The sequence below is a fragment of the Rhinatrema bivittatum genome, chromosome 3, assembly GCF_901001135.1.
Source record: "Rhinatrema bivittatum chromosome 3, aRhiBiv1.1, whole genome shotgun sequence".
NCBI lineage: Eukaryota > Metazoa > Chordata > Amphibia > Gymnophiona > Rhinatrematidae > Rhinatrema > Rhinatrema bivittatum.
The window spans coordinates 497,216,777-497,239,946 of NC_042617.1; the positions used below are offsets into that span (position 1 = coordinate 497,216,777).

The 23,170-nt window shown below is 36.3% G+C and overlaps 1 protein-coding gene across 1 annotated transcript; it reads left to right on the forward strand.

The window, feature by feature from the left end:
* The first annotated feature begins 976 nt into the window (after window positions 1–976).
* On the forward strand, window positions 977–22,525 carry TFAP2B (transcription factor AP-2 beta). The gene is made up of 7 exons (XM_029596112.1): window positions 977–1,255; window positions 2,415–2,873; window positions 7,687–7,747; window positions 15,727–15,946; window positions 17,710–17,828; window positions 19,711–19,852; window positions 22,086–22,525. Exons 1-7 carry the CDS (start codon window positions 1,229–1,231, stop codon window positions 22,384–22,386), a joined length of 1,329 nt encoding a protein of 442 aa, XP_029451972.1. The 5' UTR covers window positions 977–1,228; the 3' UTR covers window positions 22,387–22,525.
* The last annotated feature ends 645 nt before the right edge of the window (window positions 22,526–23,170 follow it).

Here is a 23,170-nt window from a genome sequence, read left to right on the forward strand (position 1 = left end):
GGAAATTATCTTCATTAGAGAGAGCCATTTCTGTTGCCAGTAGAGCCTTAGCTCATTTAACAACATGTTTTAAAACCATTGGATTTATAGAATTTTCTGCCAGCTCTTCCTACCAGAGTTGTGTTTATACTCAATTTTCCTGCATATAGTTTTTATCCGCTTACAGCTACAGTGCTTTGAACAAGGCAACAATATAGCTGGAAATAATATTTAGACATGTAAGTTGAACCTTTGCGAAAAGAGCGGTCAGGCCAGTTGAGCGAGTTCTTTAAACCATATAAAGAGGTTTATTTTGCCTCTGGCTTGGTTGGGATCTAATAAATTCAGTATCCTTTAAAACTCATTGCATACATTTTTCATCTTCCTGATAATTGGGCGCATTTCGCCTGCCTAAAAAGGAAAAAAAAAAATAACCAGAAGGATAAACTGTTTATGGACTTCATTTGTATCTTTACAAAACACGTTTACTGCGTGGCATTCAGTAAAGTGCTTAATTGCAGCTACAAAGAAACAAATTGTGTTGGTTAAATGTCGATATTTCTAGGAATAAAAGGCTTGCTTAGTTGTTTAAACAAACAAAAAAAATGTACAAAACACCAAGGGCAATCAACTTCTCATATTAACACTCTATGTAATTAAATGAAAAAAAAAGTAAGGAAATAACGTTATTTAGCCTCCAGCATTTCTCCTTAGCACTTCCTTACTGCAAATATGAGGTGTAGCTTACATTCCCCTCTAAGTTAATTGAAGTTGTGCTTCTTTCCTTGGTAAACTTGTCCCAAAGTCTGCCTTTCCCAGCCCCCTTGTCTGATTACATCTAGTAATTCTCCACTGAATGAACGTCATTTACAATGGTAGGGGAGCTCGAGAGCTGGCTGCAGCTTCACGCTCCATTTGTCCTCCATTCTCTCTTTAAAGTAGTCGTGTAATATTAATAGTCATGAATATCAATTATTATGAGGCGGTGTAGAGAAGCAGAGGGAAGGGGCGTCCGAGCAGTCTGAACCTAGCCTTAGGTTGAAGAGGATTGCATCTGGAGCTGAAAGACGGAGATTTTTTTTTTTTTTTTAATAACTATGCATATATGTCTAATTTTATTTTGAGGGCGTTCTTTGATGGATAGTTTTGGAATCACTTCGAGCAGAGTTCCTGTGTCCAACACGTTTCTGTTCAATTCTCCCCGATTTTATTTTATTTAGCTGTAATCAGGCATTTCTATTTTGTCCAGATGTTAGTCCACACCTATTCAGCCATGGTGAGTTGATTCCTTTATCTATCTGAATTCCAGGTTCTTCTTTAAACGCCTTTGGCTTTGTAGTTTAAGACAATATAATTGTTAAGGCTGCAGCTGCCTCTCGTCTCCCTTTGCTTTTTCACTTTCTTATTATCGGTTTGAGCTTGATGCATCAACCATAGAAAAAGTTTTGTAAGCGATCGCTTTTGGCTATTTGAGCTAAACTTTCAGAAAAAGATTTTTTTTAATCCATTACTACGTTTTGCAGCCTGAACTTTGAAAGTTTAAGGAGAAGGCGTAACTTGTATTGAGAAGACAGCCCTGAATATATGTCCTTTTAAAACTGTTTTCCATTGACCTGCCATTTTTTTTCAAGAGCTCTTTGCATTTTTATCAATAATATATTAACAACAGATTGTTTGGAATGAATTAATTAAATGAGCTAAGGATTACACTTTATACAAAATAAACTGATTTTGAATTTCAATTGAGATTGGATCATTTTAAAATGAAACCACATTTCAAATTCTTCTGTAGCCACGGAGACTTTTTATTTTGCATTTCGTTTTCTATTATTCAATTACCTGGCTTTTTTAAAAATTATTTTTGTATTTTAGGATAACTTTTTGCTACTTGCTACCGAGGAGATGCAAACTGAATCTTATTGTTTTGCTTTTCCTAGATTTTGGAGGTTGTGTCAAACCTTTGCCAAAATCACAAAACAGACTTCCATTTGTCTTCTTATGTAAATGTAATACTCAACTTTTTGGAATTCATTAAATGCAATATTTGTTCTTTTCTTTGCCTTGTCCCTTCTTTTCCCTTTCACTTTCACAATTATAAACAGTTTCATTATTATACAAGATATAGTAATGAAGGCGACCAGGTTCCATTATTAAACACTAGGAATTTCTATTTTGATAACATTCACAAAACCACACTAAAATGTTCTTATATGCAGTGTAATACTAAGGCCATTTTTCTGCAGTAGGAAGAATTATGTGGAGGCTGTAACCTGTCTATAAATATGCTGGTTATAAAATGGACGTTCCTATAATTAGAATCCAATGCGTTTCAGCAGATATGGGAAATCGGATCATGTACTGGTTTGTTTTAAGAAGTAGTTTATTACTATTATTATTACTAGTTTTACTAATTAACATGTATCTTCGTCTTTCAGGACCGGCATGATGGTGTGCCCAGCCACAGCTCCAGACTGTCCCAGCTGGGATCGGTCTCCCAAGGACCCTATTCCAGTGCCCCTCCGTTGTCTCACACCCCCTCCTCGGATTTTCAGCCGCCCTATTTCCCACCTCCCTACCAGCCTCTTCCTTATCACCAAAGTCAGGATCCTTATTCCCATGTCAACGATCCTTACTCCTTGAATCCTCTGCATCAACCCCAACAGCATCCCTGGGGCCAAAGGCAAAGGCAAGACGTGGGATCAGAGGCCGGCTCTCTGTTACCGCAACCCAGGGCCTCTCTGCCTCAGCTCTCGGGACTTGACCCCAGGCGGGACTACCACTCAGTAAGGCGGCCAGATGTGCTCCTGCACTCAGCCCACCACGGCCTGGACACGGGTATGGGGGACAGCCTTTCCCTGCATGGTATTGGTCACCCAGGAATGGAAGATGTGCAGGTAAGAGACAAAGATTACTATAATTTCTCATAATGTTAAAAGCATCAGGCATCCGGCAAACTGTAGACAAGAAAGAAATGGGGCCTTCCAACATACAAACAGGAAAAAATATGATCTCCTCTTAAAAACAATTGAAGCACATAAATATTATATATATATATATATATATATATTACAATTGTGTAATATACAGGTCTGTGGAGCATATTCTTGTTAGCATAGGAAAATAAATATATGTGTAATCTTTTTAACAGTATGAGGAATCGAATGTTTATGTGCACAAAGAAATGAATGTTATATTTGTGTTGTAACAGCTGGTATGAGCAACCATCTTGTTTTTATATTAATTCTACCTGAGGTGCATATTTTTATTATTTGGAATTACTGTGGTCAAGGCCCTATTTTCCAGAATTCTAATCCCATTTTGTGCCTGTGAAAAGGCAGAATACAATAAAAACTATAAAGGACGAATGACATGATGATAAGTTATGAATGTTATAGGAAATTAAAAATGAGGTTTAATCAACCATTAAAAGGCACGCCTACATGTACATGTACAATTTATATATTATATATATGTATACACACACACACACACACACACACACACACAGAAACATAAAAGAATGGGCTACAAGATGCACAGTGAAAATGCAATTACTTTGTTGGTGTTTGAAAGCCTTGTTTGTGCAGATCAGAACCGGTAATTTAATCAGTTAAAGAAGTGCTTCAGAAAGTGAATTATTTTTTAGTGAGAAAGCGTCTCTCATATTTTTTGAAAAGTGACAGGTATTACTCCTCATGACACTCCGAAGTTCTCAAAGATTTGTGGAATAATATGTCATAAGAGGTTCACTGAGGCTAAAAAAAAAACAAACAAAAAAAAAACTAGAAAGGGAAGTTTTAATAGCTCTTGCATACAAAAAAATGCAAAATATTTTTCTTTCCAGCTAGCAAACCCTTCCAAAAACGAAGAGAAAATGCACTTATATTAGAAGAATTGGTGAAAAATGTGTGTGCGGCTTGATTAATGTAAGCTATTGTTAAACGGTGCAAGCACTTTTAAAGATCATATAGTTAGATGCTTTCGCACGTGCTACTTAAGGGAAATGAATATTCCTGTAAACCAGATTAATTGCAGTGACATACCGCGGGAAAACTGAGTAATTATTTTTGCCAGCTAACTGTATTTGGATATGATCTCACAAAAATATTGGACATCAAAAGATTTCATGCTCCTTTGTCATGACATAATTTTTTGTCTCATCTGTAAATTAATGCCAAAAAAAGAAAGAAGACACCGAATCTATGATTTTTAGAAAATAATTTGTTTCACTGTTATGCTAAGTATATATATTAGATCAATAATTTATTGCATAAGTGGATATAGACGTATAGGTTGTGGTGTTAACAGAGTCTTGAAGAATAAATATGAAATATTTTAATTTATATTTTTTCCCACTAATCAGATAAATGGAGTACAACTTGTACTCGTTCCTTGGAAATTGATTTGATATTTTCCCCATATCACCAATTCAAAATGAAGGAAATAATGTAATAGATATATTGTCAAGGAGAACAATGGTTTCTAATATTATCACACCTTAAATCTACATGGGAGAAAATCTATCTCAAATTTGACCGCTGGAGCAAAAAATGGAGCAAATACTCTTTACTTTAAAGGAGGGCTATATGATCAAAGATAATCATTACAACACAAACCTTTATAGGGGCAATATTATAATTGTTTATGTAGCTTGAAATATTGAGTGTGCTTCACAACACGAACTATGTGTTATATATATATATATATATATATAAAGAGAACAAGGTACTTTCAACGTCTCATGAATTAAAAATGCACAAGTAAGAAAGATCTTTCTATTTTCAACTATTTTATATTTATTTGATATAATCTTTTAAAATATTTTGTAAAAATACATATATACATACAGACACACAAGGAAAACGAAAATTATTCATATGTTATCTATAATAAACCTTCAAGACTGTAGTTTTTTTTTTTTCCATATCTTGCTGTTAAAGAAATATTCTCTTACTAAGATTAATGGAGATTTATTTGCATCTTAATTTAAAAAAAAAATAACAACAATAGCACAGATGCATCTAATTGTGATAAATGAGAATCAAAATAACTATGAATACATCTTATATTATCTATTGTTTGAATTATTCTACTTTTTTTTTTATAGCATATTGTTTTTTTCTGAACCATTAAACACTGGCATTTTGAAGTCAGACATCCATTTCGGTATTTTTCACTGACGTTATCTTATTCTCCTGATTTGCCCAAGCCTGTTGAACAATAACAATTGGATCCTGGTGGACACGAAGGCAAACGTGTATTTTAAACAATGAGGATACATTTGTGTACCTACCTATTGTACGAAAGAAGAAATCCGATCTGTATGTAATAAATCGGCTAGATATTTATAGGTTTTTCTACTATGCTCTGTCCAGATGATTTGACAAATCCTGATAAGGCCGTAAAGTATGGTAAAATGGTATCTGCTGACTATTGTAAACAGCATGGCTTTCCTTGTGCACTTTTCTTATCTTGCAGAAGTTAAAAATTAGGTCAATCAGTGAATACGAAGGACAATCGGAACTAATAAATTTATTGTATTTTACTATAAGTTTAAACTAACTGTGTAACTAGCTATGTCTTAATCCTTCAGTGAAGAACTGCCTGTTGACCCTCTGTAAAGTCAAATTGATTGCACATGGCATGAATTCACTGGAACACAAATGGAGAAATAAGTTTCCCATGTTAGGCAGGTCGAATACATGGTAGGCAACCGATACAGTCTGTCAGTCTCGTTTATAATTAGGGGAACGCCTCCTCTGCCAGTTACTAGGGTGGAAACTGTGTCTTTCCCCCAGGTCGCTGTTGTTGGGCTTCGCAATATTAAAAACGGCTCAGCTAAAGCTGAGGCAGGTCTATTGTATGAAGGTGTGCAGGTGGAAGTTTTAACTTCTACAAACAACGCCTCCTCCCACCTCCCTGTTCCCCGCCCCCCTCACCTCCTTCCAAAATGTCCGTATTTCTTGAAGCCATCCTATGTCAGCTTTAACTAAAGAACTATAGTAATTAAAAGTCTAAGTTGTTTTTTATCCACGTTTCCGCATGCAGTCCTAATTAAATCTTTACGATCCTCTCTGTGACTATTAAGTGCCAACATGCTGCGTGAATATCCTGTACAAAAACCCAGCAGGCGGCTGTAATTAGATAGAAAATCAGAGGAGAGTGTTCTCATTAGCTACAACAACTAAACCAGGTTGCTGATGAAGCGTGCGGATTGCCTTTTTCCTTATTTTACCTTGCCCCCCCCCCCCCCCCCATAAAATAAAAACAATTAAAGAGATGAGAGAAGAAATACAACCACAGAAACATCGCCCTCGTTTCAAAAAAAGATTGCTAAATTGAAAAAAAAAAAAAAAACGACTAGATAAAGCGATTAGATATAGATAATGCTTCATATTTAGCACCCTCTACAGCAGTGTGCACAATTTAGTTTGATGCTCAGTTTCTTCCTACATCTTTTTACCTATTAGTATAGTACATTCTATTTATGAATTTTGATCGCAATTTCCTCTCTCTTTTTTTTTCCCCCAATCCATTAACTATCAGCTACGGTGGGCACAAAAAGAAGCAATCTTTTGAATAACACTCAAGAAATAGATTAAATGTTGCTGTAATTTTAACAGCATTGAATGAGTACAAGGAATATCGAAACTAAAATATCACCTTCACATCTAAATATCATTCGCATTTACGGATGGGCAAAATTGAGATTGGTAACTGACTACCCCTCTATTCACAGAAAAGTAGACATATATTCTAATATCGCAATAAAATATGTAAAATCGTTTGATGGAGCTCGCACATTGAGATGCAACATGTGCATTAGTCAGAAAGCTATTATGTATTGCTCTCTGAAGTATGCAGTTTATGTCCGATGATATCGCTAGACTAGTGAAGTGGCTTAGTTTAAATAATTTTTGTGTTCTGTTTCCTAAGGTTATTTCCTTCTGTGTCTCAATACAAATATTCTTTAGAAAACAGACCAGAAACAATTTTTCCATGCAATGTAACAACTGTTGTTTCACGAGAAAGGAGTTGATGTGCTAGCTTAAATCTCATAACTCTTTTCCTGGTTATTCTGAAATCATCTTAATGGTTGTTCGCTAGAAAGAAATTTTGAATTACTCACATTTTTGGCTAAGGATTTTTTATATTCTCCTTCTTAACAGCAACCATTACACCTGAATAGTCAAACTAACTACTTTCAGATACTTTAGCGTTGCATTTCAAGTCGTACGAAATTTTGCACTAATCAAAGTTAATTAAAAAAAAAATCAATGCTTAAAATATTGTAAAAACATAAATGGCATTTAGATAATATTTCTTCAGAAAACCAGATTGACATGGGTTTAGTAACTTTAATTCATAATGACAATGCCTTTTGCAGAAGCTGTTCAATTGTTGAAGAAAAATATAAAAATGTATTGGATGAAAAATGTATGGATTAAAATGAATGTTTCACAAGATAACAAAACCGCTATTGCACCACAGATGCTTCACACCTTATTTTTATTAGAAGACCATATAATATGGATGAATTTCATTTCCATGTCGATTTTTGTGAATAATAAAATCTCCCCTTGTGGGTTAATTTAAATGGAAATAACAGGATCTGGAGTAGAGAAATGACATGATTTATATACACGAATCTTTAATATCCAGTCAATTTGAATACAGATGTGCCTAATCTTTGCTTTTTATCCACAGGCAGTTGAAGATATCAATAACAGTGCTATGAACCTATTGGACCAGTCTGTCATTAAAAAAGGTATGGAATATTCCAACATTTTTTTTTTTACAGCAGACAAACTATTATAATTATTGTACATAATATATTTTCATTTTGAGAAATCAGTATATTTATTTATGAGGGGTGTGTATATGTGTGTCTGTGTCTGCGTCTGTGCGCGTGTATGTCACTAAAATGAAATTCTAAAAAATATAACCCACTAAACAGAACCCATTCACTTTTTCCGAGTGTCTGTTTTCCACGCTATAACGTTAATAATGTTCTGCCTATGATAACTTTTAGAGCTGGTTTTACAAGAGGACTCTGACATTCACAGCCTGAAACAAGCTCAGTTTGTGTTATGCAGTGCATGCTCTTTTATTTCATCCCGCATTCTACATTTCTCTGAATTTTCGATAGACTAAAGGCAGGACAAATTAATCTATTGTGAAATTCTACTTTTGCCATGTGTTGTATTGTATTTCTGGTACCAGTTTTCGAATGCAAACATCGCCTTTTCACTCCAAGCTTTCCACCCCCATGCACTCTTTTATATTTATATGCTGCCTTAGATATCATTTAATTTGAATGTTTATGCGTTTTCCATTGTGCCAAATGGGGGTTTGTAAACATGTGCATTTGCAGAAACACATGCATACATATGCATACATGATTTAAAACTGCAGAACATCCCTACTGTTAAAGAGTATGCTATATTAACAAATGTTTGCAGTCTCTTGTACAGCTGTAAGCTAAATAATTAACTAATTAAACTAATTAAATGTAATTACAATAACTCATTTTGGGCGTATTGCAGCTGTTGATTTTTTTTTTAATTTGTCTGACAGTTACTGACGATGCATGACTATTATGTTATGCTGACAGACATTAGAAGTCATGCTGCAACTTTAAAAAGGGGAATGAGCAAACAGAGCTCTTTAACTAACAATACAGAGATTTCTTTCACATACAACACGACATGATTAGCAGTGCTACAGCATTTCTAGTTCAAATGTTTACTAAACCAGCGTGGGGTGTTTTTCATATTCATCTGTTGATAATCTCAGGAATCATATTTTTTTTTATTGAAAAGAAATAGAAGAATGTTTCAGTGCTACCCATCAGACTCCTGTATTAATAGGGTCATCCGCTGTTTTGTGCGTTTAGGGGACTAGTTAGGGTCCTAGCTTGCAAGGGATCAGCAAAGGCTAGAGGATGGCAGAAACCTTGAGAAAATAGAACTGGCAATTTTTTTTTCAAAGGCATAACAAGAGATCACTTTATTCCTTAGAATTGTACTATTTATTAAATATCTCTCACATCTGTTGGCAGTACTGGTTGAAAATACGGTCTAAGTCAATATGGAGTGTATGCAGTAGTTTTAGAATAAAGGTGTGAGGAATCGAAGGAAAATGTCTCTTTTTTTTGTGGAAATGCATGAAGTTAGTCCTGGGACTAATATATTATGTACAATGGGAAAAGAAAATATAGTTGTTTCATAATGTAATTATCCCCACTCCCCCACCTCGCCTGAGTGTAGGAAGAGGAGGAGAAAATGATGGTTAAAAGACAAATAGTTTGCGCTACAATTTCCTGCAAACAAAAGTTCAGGTACTGCTGTTTATAATACGTGTACGATTTTGTAGCCTTGAAAAACGCAACTTTCCAGAGTTTTCTCTTTATGAAAGCTTCTGGTTTCTTTCTAGATTGTGTCCTGGTGTACTGGCAGTGGCTTTGTAGGTAATAACGTGTATCTGACCTGGTGATGTTGCTCGTAAACACACCTAAAACTGTGACGGCTGGGCCTGTGTTTATGATTCGCAGAAATCTGTTGGGCTCGATTCTTTCCAAGGTTTACCACCATGGCTGATGGGAGAGACATTGCTAATTGTTTGATGACACTTAAGAATTTAGTTGTGGGTTCCTAGCCCATAGTCTCTCTCCCATGCTGTGTTTATGGTTTAAAAGTTTTGCAAAGGCAGTCCCCTAAGGACATAAATCGTCCTGCATAAGCTTTTGGTACCCGAATCTTCAATGGGCGTTTTTCAAACAGACCCAAACTGTTTTCAAAAACTGCAGTGTAGTATTGATTCTTCTTCTGAAGTGTTCTGTTCATAGATGAAGAGCCGACGAATGTGCACATTGAAGAGTAAGGATAAATCAAAGTCAATCATTAGTGGTTTAAATATATGTATGAGATATATAGTAAAATAAGTAAGGCGGTGCTATTATCAAGACTTGCTGGAGGAGCAGTCTAGGGGGCTTGGGGCAGTGGATTGTGAAGTAAGAAAGCCAGGGCTGAAATCCGCTTCACGCCCTAGCACTTGTGACCTTGGGCAAGTCACTTTGCCCTCCATTGCCTCAGGTACCAACATGGATTGTAAGCCCCCCGCGGCAGGGAAATACTTCTTGTACCTGAATGCCACTCACCTTGAGCTGGAGTTTGGAAGGGCAAGTAATTAAAATCCAAATAAGATGGAAAATGCTGTTTTGTGAGGTTGCAGTGCTTCCCACGCCTCCTGAAGAAAAGCAAAAGCTTCTGTTGGTTTATCGGAGCAAAACAGGTCAATAAACAAGTTATAGGTGACACTCTTTTTTTTTTTTTTTTTTACTTTATTAGATATCTGCAATATAATATTGATTTACAGAAACTAGTTCACATATACTCCCTTTTCTGTAAGTATACGACTTAATGTGCTCTGCATTTGAATGATGTATCTTAACAGGGAAAAAAAAATTATATATATATTGTCTGTTTGAAGAAATCCACAAATATCAGCCATGCTTCTCCAGCATGGATTATATATACACACTCTTGTTATGTTTGCTATCTGGGCTTGGTTGACATTTCTGAAGTAATTTAGTTAAGAGGAAATGAGTTGTTCCCAGTAGAGAGAGCAAACGAGTCGAGTTAAGGTAGCCAGCGTGATAAATGGTGCTTTCATTTGAAGATCTCCAGAGCTCGTTTAAGGCTCATTTTCTGTATTAGCCCCCTTTGAGCTATTAATGCAATAGTCAGGGACCGTGGCCCCTGTCTCTTAGCTGCCCCATTAGAGCTAACATTAAGCTGGAAAGTCTGAACTCCAGTGTGGGAATAATGAAAGGTGCATTTAAACTCTCCTAATATAAACTGGCAGAGGGTGGTTAATACGATTTGAAGGGGGCTGGTCAATGAGCAATCAATAAAGTAATAATGAGAAGGATGCGGTACATTAACAGTCTAAAATTTCCAACTAGACATTAAAAAATCATTCTTAGCTCCAAGATTCATTAAGACAGCTCGAGAAAAAAAAAAAACAATTTGTGGTGATGATAATAATGATATTTTTGCTTATTTAGTTTGAAAAGTTAACAGTATTATGTAGTTTATTAGCATCTTCAGTTCTTTAACTTACAACCCCTCCCCCCGCTTTACATTTTAGTGAGGTTGAGTGTGTGTGTGTGTGTGTGTGTGTGAATGTGTGAGAGAGAGGAGAGAGAAAGAGAGGAGGGTAAGAGGGCTGGAGGAAAGGGGGGAGGTGTGTATCATGTTTTCCTTCCTTTTAAGCTTTCCTGGATAGCAAAATACATACTTTCAATTAGCTTTTTCTGGAATGTGTAAAAAAGGAAATATTACCAAAGCACTATACAAATTATACGAATATTTTTTCTCCTCTTAAAGCATTCTTATTTAATAGTACCAAGGTAGTGGATCTTTGGAGTTATCAATTCACTTGTGTTTGGGTACTTGCCAGGTACTTGTAGCCTGGATTGGCCACTGTTGGAAAAAGAATGCTGGGCTTGATGGACCCTTGATCTGACCCAGTATGGCAGTGTCTTATGTTTACTTCGAAATTTCCCAGATTCGATAGTAGGGTTGTTGGTTTTTTTTTTTTTTTTTACCTTGTATCTTTAGGAACCTATTCACCCGTTTATTATACTTCTTGCTTTGTTTTTCTTGCATTTTTATCTTCACACTTCGCTGAACAGGCGTGTTTGGATACAGTTTTAACTATTCACACATAAGCAGACCTGGAGTGCAACTGCGGGATACAGGAGTCCTTGCTGATCAAATCTCGCCTGCCTTATTCTCCAGCACCCCCCGCTGAGAATGAGCTCTCTTGTTATGTCGCGATTTCACTTAGTCTGGTACAGGCGACTGGGGCCCGTTCTCTTTGGAAAATACGCGGAATAAAACACCCCGTGCAGACTTAGAAATCAGAGACGGGTTGTGTTATTTGGTTAACATTTTGGCCCCGTGTATAGAAGATTAAAGATTGGTAGTCACCTAATCAGTTTTTCTTAACGCTTTGCTCTACAGTAAGTGCTGCCTTATTGATTTTTGAGTAAACCGCTGGGGCTTGAAATATTGCTCATGTTTTATTTTATTTAAGTTGTATGAAGCAACCCAACAGAGATCGGGGAGGAAAAATAATAATAATAATAATAATAATAATAATAATAAAAAACCCTAGCCTTAATATATGCACAGAAGATTGCAAACGTAAAAAAAAAAAAAAAAAGTGGAAGCCTCAAGCTGCGTTCTGCCATGCTCCATTTCCTTGCCATTTCCTGCTGTCGTTTTAAAGCTATCTCACTCATCTTGAGAGTCCGTTTGCAGGAACAGTGCGCTCATAATTACTAACAAATCAACCAGGTAGCTTTTCGCTGCATCCATAAAAAGGGAGGAAACGGTGAACCGAAGAAGAGGGAAGAAAACCTGACATATTAGAACCATAAAGCAAAATGTATTGGGCGGGGGGAGTGGAACGTATACGAATCGGATTTGAAAACAAAATCCCTATTTAGATAAGCGAACCATTCATACTAACTACATGCTGGCAGATACTAGACCAGAAAGCCTTATGCAAGTGAGAAACCTCGTCCTATTGGAGACTGTGGGGTCTTGGGTGGGGCAAGTTTGTAGTCTGAATGAACTGAAAGATAAATAGAAGGAGAGTGTCACTGTTTTATACATTCCGGTCATCAGTATTCTCAGAACAAAGATTTCACACGTGTTTATATCAAAATGGCTGTGCCTTAAAGGTTTTATTCTAGTCGTTCATAATCAGGTTATAATTCAGCACTATGCAAGGGTAAGGCATGAAAATGAACCCTTCACTTAAAGGGCAATCATTATATATTTTTTAGATTTTATGTAGTGATTTTTTTAAGTTTTGAAAAATAGTTAATCAGCAGCTATGTTAGATTGTTAGGATGTGCATTTCCCATTCTCTTGTAATATTAGTTACCCACTGTATAAGCACCCTTTCCAAACACCGATTTCCTTTGATAACATCAGATGGGCCTTATCATCTTAATTACAGTTCCAGAGTTCTTAAAATTCCAAAATCAATTACATGGCTTTAATGATTCCAGAAACATTACATAATTGTTATTCAGATAAATGATTTATATGAAGGTTATTGAGATCACATATATGGTATAGATACTTTTGTGTGCTTACCCATCAGGAATCATTTCAGTGGCTAGAAAACCAGACTAGGATCAATGCACAATAGACGTGATTTTTCTAGTAGGCAAGACAGATGTAATGTGTTCAAAACTACAGTGGCATTACTCATAGATCTCTTTGTTCAAACAACCGTGAGAAAAGAACCGAAGGGTTTTTTTTTTTTTGTTTTTTTTAAAGATAGCATTACAGTTTAGACTATATATGCGCACAGACTAATCTGCATGACAATGTACATGGAATATCTTTCTTTACGAAAGCTTTTGTATGTCTTGCAGCTGATAAATCTATACCAAAAGTTCTAAGCAAATGAGCTGCTGGATATAAAAAAAAATGTTTGTCACCCGTGTCAGGTGTATAATCTAAGTTCATGTTCTCTGAAGTCCGGTTTCCTTTTAATTTATCAGATCACTGGACAGTGACCTAATCAATATTCAGGAAAAAAAAAAAAGCAGTGTAGCAAACCCAAACTTTTGTTGGGTTTCAGTTGAAAAAAAAATGATGAAATAGTTTGGCAGAGAGTTTCTTGAAGGTTTAGTAGTATGGTATTGTTATGGTTCTCCTCGAAATATTGTGTTTTTTTCAGAGTTGTGCACTCGGATATCCTTTCAATTTTCTGATATCAGATATTAAAGGCGGTGGGGAAATAAAACAAGGTTTAGCTTTTGGTAACAGCAATATCTTCTGAATAAAATAACTAGAAATCGACTTTAACTTACCCGCAGTAAGGATTTTTGTGTGTCCTAATGAGCAAACAAATATATTATGAAACAATATAAGAATATTTATGAAAAATACACAGTTCGCACTATCACCAACTCTAAGCGGATTACACCAGATATCAATATATGAAACTGTCTAGAAAAAATGTACAGGAGCCGTGAGGTCAGGTACAATGAATTGGGAGTGAGAGGTGTTAAAACTACAATAACTACTACTATTGCTACTATTAAGCACATAGTAGCAATGTAAATTAAAAAAAAACGAAAACAATGATATTAAATGAAGTTTTCTACAGGTTAGTATACTGCAAATAAAAGGACACGGCACATAATTAAACAAGTCTGTAAGGTGAAACATACTCCTAAGTGTTGGACATGGCTTCCATAGACCTTTTGTCATTTGTTTTCCGGAAATCTTTCTTGAAAAGGTGTGATTGCATTTTATGATTGTTTCACTTTTTAGGTACGAGGTACATTAAGAAGAAACACAAAGAAGGAATTAACCTATGATGAAAAATATTACATCATTTTATGTCTATTTCATAGACTTTGGTTTAAAATGAGCTACTGTCATGAAGTTAGATCCTGTGAAAGGACGATCGCTGTTGTTTTCCAGCAGCGAAGGTTTAGCTGAACGAAATGTCTCTTTTAGGAAACTATTTAATGCAGTATCAATACATAAACGAAGAGGTAAACATTTCAGAACAGTAGGTAGTCCACCATAATAACAGAACCTATTGTAAACTTATCCATGTGCAGATTAAAAACTTACATGGAAGTAATCTTATATCGTCTGGCTTTTGCTTGGATTGATGATTGGAAGTTAGAGGGATGTCAGTGGGAAAAGAGGTAATTAAATTTACCGCATTTCCCCATAAAACGTTCTCCAGTGGAAGCATGCCTTCCCTAATGTAAAGCAGACTAAGGCATGCTGGCGCTCCCCTTTCAAACTGTGACAAGCAGCCCTGAACTCTGTTTACTGAGGAATAAAATGGACCGGGAGGACAGCAGCATTAAGGCCACACCCCAGTGTAAAAGTAGAATGCACTAACTGTAATAGTAAAAAAAAAAAAATAATAAAAAATTACAAAAGAATAAACCAACAAAAAGTTACACTCGTTTAATTTTCTTCTAGCTAGCTATAAAAAAAAAAAAAGGATTTATAATTTTTCCTCTGGGAAGCCAGTCAAGCCACCTGATCTAAAGGACAAGTATAAACTTCTTTCAAAAAGACGTCCCGATTACTATGTCAATATAAACTCGGAAGAGCTGTTCTTTGGCTTGCTGTTATTTTCTTATATACACATGTATTTATTTTCATGTAATGATAAGCTGGTAATGGTGGCAGTACAATGTTTATCTACCTGTGCTTACTGTTCATTAATTATCTTCAAGGAAATGAGTTTTTGTTATTTCTAGGCGCAAGGGAAACGCTTTAAGTATTCATTGTGTGTGTGTGTGCCACTGTCTGCCTTTGCAAGATAAATGCATTTTTAATAGAGTTCACTTTTATACATATAATCCCTCATTTAAAAAAATGTTTCACTTAAAGAAACAGGATATAGAGGAGGCCAAAATAACATGTGACCCCTATAACGAAGTTGTTCTTATTCGTTCTTAAAAAATGCTTTGAGAACTGTGATTAAATAAATCATCTTGTTATGAAGATTCGCCTGTTCACTTTTTTTGTTTGTTTTTTGTTATTGTCTGCTGTGAAAATCTTTCTCCACTTTCACGTCTATCTATTAGATTCACCACAAGCAATCAAAACTGACCAGGCGCAGTTGCTTATAAATTTGCTTATTGGATGCGACCACTTATCGCTTTCATCTTTTTACCTCTAGTTCCTGTTCCTCCAAAATCGGTGACTTCTCTGATGATGAACAAAGATGGCTTTCTGGGAGGAATATCAGTGAATGCCAGTGAGGTGTTTTGTTCAGTACCTGGTCGCCTGTCCTTACTCAGCTCAACCTCGAAGTACAAAGTCACTGTGGGGGAAGTTCAAAGGCGTCTCTCTCCGCCCGAGTGTCTCAATGCTTCCCTCCTGGGAGGAGTACTCAGAAGGTAGGTAACTATTGCAATAAAATATAATTCTAAACATTCTGATGGTCCAGGCCTAAGAACTCACCGGCTGCAACGTGTTCAGAACAAACTAGGGCATCTACCGAACTTTTGTGCATTAAATTTTGCACATTTAATTCAAGAACGCTATTCTAACATTAACACTGCAAACAAATAAACAAATAGTAAGCAGGAAGATATAAACAGCTGTAGGAGAATCGTTTCTTAATCTGAAAGCGTCAGGGTGCATTTTCTTTCTCTATGCAATATTAGAATGATATAACTATAAAAATAACTTCCAACAACATATCAAAGTTTTAATTTAACTTAAATATCTGCTAACACAGAAGGTGTAGATTTGAAGATGACACAGAATATTATTTTAATCTGTTTTTTTTTCCCCTCTAATTTTGTTCAATGATATGATGCTACGTTTTCTTTATATATTTTATTCGGTTTATAATATGATGATTATTTCCCTAGTTGTTTCGCTTTTATCAATCTAAGGTATGCAGTCTAAGACATAAGATATTAGAATTTATCTTAGCCAGACAAAAGTACATTATTTAAAAGCTCAGTGGGGAAGTCATTTCCGAAAGGGAGGTATTAGTACTTAAGCTTCCTCTATTTCCGTAGTCTGGAAGTAATTGCATTTCTGTGAATAGCTCTGTGCGTATCCTTCAAATACTTCCCAAATATGTTTTGGTGTTCAGGCGGAGAAGCTGTTTTTCAAACTTTAGGGGATTAAACCAAGCTCCATTTCTTTACATTTTATTCGTCGGATATTGTGGCTAGGAAATATCTGAAATCTATTTACCAAGCCAATTTTACCTGTGCACTCTTTGTCTACCTATGCCCTAAGGTCCATCCCACACTGGAAGACAAGAAAGGGGTGACACATACAAAATGGAAATAGATATTGGACATAAATCCTTGCTTGCGTAATAGAGCAGCACAATGGCTGTCCAGGCTCCAGTCAGCAGCTGGGCGTCTTACTTTAAGCATGAACCCTACATTGGCCGACATGAATGACAGATTCAGAGCTTAGGCATGCACATTTCAGTCTCTGTTGCATGATAGATTGCTGAATAGGCTGCCTAAGAGCACTGTAGAAGAAAGATACAATTTCAGAAAACTTCTATCCGTGGAACCGCCGCTGCTGCCCTGCCCCCAAGACCCCATGGAACCCAAAGGCCATCCAGAGCGCAGATTCGCAGAATCTAATCCTCCATGGCTTAATCAGAAATAAGGGTGCTTAAAATCTGTGGTCAGTTTTGCGCTTGGGTATCTATTCAGGCTAACAGAGTACTGCGATTATTATTGTTTGCACAACAGGGTCCTTACTGAGCAAGGTGCTAATTAGTTGACTGGAATAGGATAACTGCTTGGAAGGATGCGGCGCAGCCACATGAAATAACCAAAATGACCGTAATTCTTGCAGTTAGAAAGTAGCCATTTCAATGTTTCATAAAGGAGAGAAGGCGGGTCTAGTTTCCCCATACCAATTAATGCAGTCATTGTTTCCATATGGTACCTTTTTTTGTCCTCTGGAGATAAATGACCCCCTCATCAACCCCCTCTTTCCCTCCCCCCCCCCTCCTTTCCACAAACAGAAATTAAGCAGTCGTCAGCACATGGCCAGCAAAATGTGCGAAATCCAAAAGTTGAAAACGGCTTCAAGCTTCGATAGTCTTTAAATTGCTTGCCTAAACTTTCTTTCTGGAATATTCAAAGGTTAATCAGAATGTTAATTCTTGCAATTTCAGAGCCAAATCGAAAAATGGGGGGAGATCTTTGAGAGAGAGGCTAGAAAAAATCGGTTTGAATTTACCCGCGGGCAGGCGCAAAGCCGCAAATGTCACTTTGCTAACCTCATTGGTAGAAGGTAAGCAGAGAATAACAGTTAATTTAAGATATTGGCTGCTCTAATTATTTCCGCCAAGGCTGACATTTTGCAAGGTGTTTTTTTTTTTTTTTTATGGTTAACTGAAATCATTTTAATTGTTGTGCTATTATAGCTCTAGTTATAAGTAGTGTAAAATTTTGCAAAAACAATTTGTATTTGCCGGGGGTAGGTTCATATTCAATTCTCTACTCAAATACACATGAACAGGCAGTATATATAAATTATAGATTATAGGCTATAATCTTTCTGCTGCAGAATATGGGTTTTCCACCATTATGCATCTGTTATACTGACTGACTTCCTGAGACTTAAACGTAATTTATATCAATCTGTTTCCTACACAGTAAAATAAAAGTAGATTGAATATGCAGAAAATGTATTTTAAGTATTGCAGACAATTGACAGCTAGGGTAGGAGAATTCAGATTTAAAGAATGAAGAGCACCACCACAAGCTTGTTTTCTCAGTTCCGTTAGCATGTAACAAAAGAAAAACAATTTCAGTCCTTTAGGAAATTCGCCTTAAAGAAAAGAGTCCGTATTGACTGTTAGAAAATTAATTGAGGAATAGTGGCAAAGTAAAGTTTATATTCGAAACGTAGACATTCGGAAGGGCTGCTTTGCTGATTATGACGTCATTCTAGACCCACTCTTGATTATGACTGACTGCTTGCTCATAGAAGCCTTTTTGAAAGGCCTTGCCCCTTTTTGTGAATCTATGGGTGAAAACTCTGGAAAACAGCTCTGGGAAAAATTCTACTTTGACAATAAATCTAGTTGTAAATTATGCCCCTAGTCACCAGTGAATGAATCAGGAGTTCAAAGATTTCCTGCTTAAAGCCGTAGTCCACCTATGTCTGTTTTCATTTTTACCAGTTCTGATAGTCCTTTTAGTGATATTTGATTATTTTCTGTGTGTGTTAAAACTTGATCATGCTGATTTGTTCTTAATTTATGGCCCACCCTATTTAGGTCAGTTGCAGTCTTATGAGTCTGGTGTGCCAGTATTGGAAAGGTTTTATTACGCTTAGAAGTAAACCCTTATCGTTAAAAATAATGTGGTAGAATTATTAGATTTCCCTGTTTTGCGTGTTGGAAATCTTTTGCAGTCCCCCTAGGCAGTGCTTTAAAGGGTTTAACGCTTTAGTCTAGAGGGGCTGAACCATAATCTGCTGGAATCCCCCTAGAGCTTGGCTTTTCACAGCTACTGTGTCTCATTTTTGCGGTAGAAAGTACAACAGTGGGAGTTTGATGACATGAGTCTCTGGAGGGAAGAAACCTGAAACCAGACTGCTAGAGGAAATGACAATTAGAAATATAGTTAGAATAATTATTTTTCATAAAAAGATCACAAACATTTCATGTTAGTAAACTTTCAGTTGCTCGCCTAAAAGACAAAAAGCAGGCATGAACTTGAAGATCGCACCTCAAAGACATAGATAAAGGAGCTTGTACACTTTCTTTCTGTGATATCTGGAACTGTTTTACAGATATCTAGCAAATACGTTAAAGGACGATTTTTGTGTATTGATGACCCTTTGACATCGTTAAATATTCTTTTACCCTAACAACGTGAATTCTCTCATAAAAAGGGGATTTATTTGTGTATTGAAAGATAAATTCAGTTTAGGAAAACAAATAAGCTTGCTAAATGAATGAAATAAATTGTTTCTCAATGGAACAATTAAAATAATATAATTCCTATAAAAATTCCTCATCTCCCTTGCCAACTACCTAACCAACACAAGAACCAACAGAAATGAGCTTCCAAATTTTCAAATGCATTTGACCTATTTCCTTACTACGGAAGCACATGCAGATTCAGTATGTTTTCTTTTTCTTTTTTTTTTTTTTTTTTTAAAGGTGAAGCTGTTCATTTAGCTCGAGATTTTGGGTACATCTGTGAAACTGAATTCCCAGCTAAAGCTGTTTCCGAATACCTAAACAGGCAGCATACGGACCCCGGTGATCTGCACTCGAGGAAAAATATGCTGCTTGCAACCAAGTGAGTTCTCTTTGTTTCATTCTCACTAGGAATCATTTCAGTTACCACGATGTTTAAAGATGATCCCAACTCGTACTTTTATCACAACCTGAGTTGCTATTTCTGAGGAAACGCAGCATGACCTGTACACTTTTCAAATTCATAAATTTAGTTAACACATAATTTGATAGTTTGGGTATGTGTTTCTCTCCTCACATACACGCACACAAACTACATACATAAAAATCTAGATTATGATCTTACACACACACGCACACATATTGCAAAGATCACTTGCAGTATATGTATAAACAGTACCTACAAATACACTGCATGCAAAAGGCTGACGGAATTAATAATTGGAAAGCGTCTTCTATTTATTACCTTAAATTTAATCTTGACAGCAGTAGAAAAATCTGTTACAGCTTTGTTTGGCGCTGCTCGCTTGAAAGAAGGATATAGCAGTAAATCTAGTGATAAATTCAGCTCTGGCTCATTTTAACGTGTACAGTAGATCTATTCCTTGATTTACGTCTTTCTTTTACTTTTCTGTTATATTTCTGCATTTTTTTTATGACCGACTTAGGCCAGTAATAGTGTCCTGGACCTGTTTCTTCACGTTTATCTTGCAGGCAAGACCAAAACAGCGATCATTTATTTAGTGCTCTAGGACGTGCTTTGCACCGTTGACAGCGTAATTTAAAGAAATATATGGATGACTGAAAAATCATTTGCTCAAATTTGTCCAGATGTTTTCTAGACGTGATTTGAATTTGATTGCCCTGTTCCGCAGGGTCAAAAGATATTAATGTCCCAGAACTTTAATTGCTTGCAGATCCCGGCTTAGCCTTTGAAGATGTTAAATGTTTAACTCATTACCATTTGCTCTCTAAATTCAAAGTTTCCTCTTTTGCACTATCATAATGAATAAGATACATATTGAAGACCTCAGCCATTTTCCCATAAAACCTTTTAACCCATACGATTTTGAAATTACCCGGGAACACCCTTTCAGGTTTGCCTGGTGTTTGTTCTGACCATTCTATAGATTGTAATTATTAAATATATTTTTTAAAGAAACATATTCTTTATGGTGTTCCATTATGCCTTTAATGTACTTGCATCATATGGGTGCCATTTTATTAACAGGAGAATTGTCAAAAGTAAGGAATATTTAGTCATGAATGGACAACAGAATAAATTAACTTGTATTATTTCCAAGTAGTTATCAATCTCACTTGAATCTTATAATTAAGTATGAAGCAATCCTTTTTCAAATTATGCACTTATGGGCCGATATTTCAAATTGATTGCTATGAATACAATGTTCAAAAAGCGAATTTCACCTTTCCAGTTATGTAAATTCTGTCCTCTTCTCTGAATTTCCTTACTGAGTTGCAACCCACTAGAAATAGTAAAACAGACAAATGAAGCTTAAAGAGAAACCTAAATCAAGACCTCTTTTCCCACGTCCTTTTCTGTCCTGGTAGGCGGGGTGGGGGAGGGGGAAGGATCATCTTTGCAAAACAAATCCCTGAGATATATTGCCAGTGATACTTGGGAATTACTAGCACCTTGAATTCGCCTCGGAGCCTCAAACTATCTTACAGTCTAAATGCCCCTTTTTAAGACATTTGTTGATTATGTAGCTATAAAAAAATATTTTAAATTGGGCCAATAGCAATCAGTTATTATCTGTTACCTCTGTGTAAAGTGAAGGCCAAACAAATAACGAGACTATCCCATTTAAGATCAGAGAGTCAGCGGTAAAGCTGGGACATGGACTGTTGTGACACCTGACTTCCATTCCCCAACAATGCACATCTACTTAAGAAGTGTCGTTAAAGATTTCAAAGTAAGGGTCCTGTCTATTAAGCATTTCTTCCCCCCTTAGACACAACATGGGAGAAAACCTTTAGTACATAGACCCCCTAAATTGCAGCTGCAGGTTCAGACGATAACGCTAGAATCTTTCATTTTCGAACTATAGCCGTTATTCCAAAGGATATCTTAATCACTGCAATAAAACCAGTTATCTTCCTATCCGTAAATGTTTGCGCAGATTAATAGATAAAAACGGCGGTTGAAAAGCAAATCTTATCCTTGTATTTATTAAGTAGCCCCACTTAATTAAAAATGGGAAAACTAGCAAGATGGACTGCAAACAGACATAACTATAATAATATGTTGTTGTTTTTTTCATTTCATGGTTGTGATGCTTTCCAATCTGCTTTTTGTTTCCTTCTTGCTCTAGGCAACTTTGTAAAGAATTTACGGATCTTTTGGCCCAGGACAGGACGCCCGTAGGCAACAGCAGGCCCGCACCTATTTTAGATCCTGGAATTCAGAGCTGCCTGACTCACTTCAGCCTCATCACCCATGGCTTTGGGGCTCCGGCCATCTGTGCTGCTCTCACAGCGCTGCAGAACTACCTGACTGAGGCTCTCAAAGGAATGGACAAAATGTTCTTGAGCAGCAACTCCACGAACAGGCACACATCTGGTGAAGGACCAGGTAGTAAAAATGGCGACAAGGAGGATAAGCACAGAAAATGAGAACACGATTTAACACCTTTCGTTTTAGCTTTAAAATATTGGATTGGCTTTGGAGATTATATTAGCTAGAACAAATTAAAGTGAAAAAATAAATACATGAAAAAAAATACATGAAACAAAAAAAAAAAAAAAGGCGCACTGTGGAGTATATCCTTAGCTCCATGCTGCAGCAGGACTCTTGAGGACTACCGCCAGGATTTTCTTTTTTTGTCTTTTCAATTTTTGAAAAAAAAAAAAAAATTACCCCCCCCCCTCTCCCCGAAAGTAAAGAATAACTTGCTGGAAGAAATCGGGGGAAAACTTTGACGGTACTCTGATTTCTTGTTGCTGAGGTGCACGACCTATATATATATATATTATATATATATATGTATATATATACATATATTTTTAAATGTCCCTGCAGGAGAAATCTTCGCGATGGAGTGGTTTGATTTGAGGATTTTACATTCGTGTTGACTTTCCATCTTGCCATTCTGTTTAGATCACACATGCAACGTTTACAGTTATAGGCACTTATTGGCGGTGCAGCTGTATCGGCCGCTGACTGAGAAGGTATCGTTTGAAAATAAGGAAGGACCGGTCCAAAGTGCCAATCATCCTAAGACGTCTTATTTTCTTTTGGGCGTTTTATATGTCAAGTTAGGCCATTGCTTGTATAAATCATATTTTTAAATTTGCTGTAAGGATGGGTGGCTAGCTATTGGCAGAATTATAGTAAACTACATCTCTAGATGCACAGTCCTTTTAAGAAAAACACATCGATTCCAAATATTTTTCAGGC

Bases quoted from the DNA above. Each gene is read 5' to 3' on its own strand.
- TFAP2B (XM_029596112.1), top strand. From the start codon at position 1,229: ATGTTAGTCCACACCTATTCAGCCATG. The intron at 17,829-19,710 runs GTAAGCAGAGAA...TTTTTTTTAAAG, and splicing joins GCTAACCTCATTGGTAGAAG to GTGAAGCTGTTCATTTAGCT. The intron at 19,853-22,085 runs GTGAGTTCTCTT...TTCTTGCTCTAG, and splicing joins AATATGCTGCTTGCAACCAA to GCAACTTTGTAAAGAATTTA.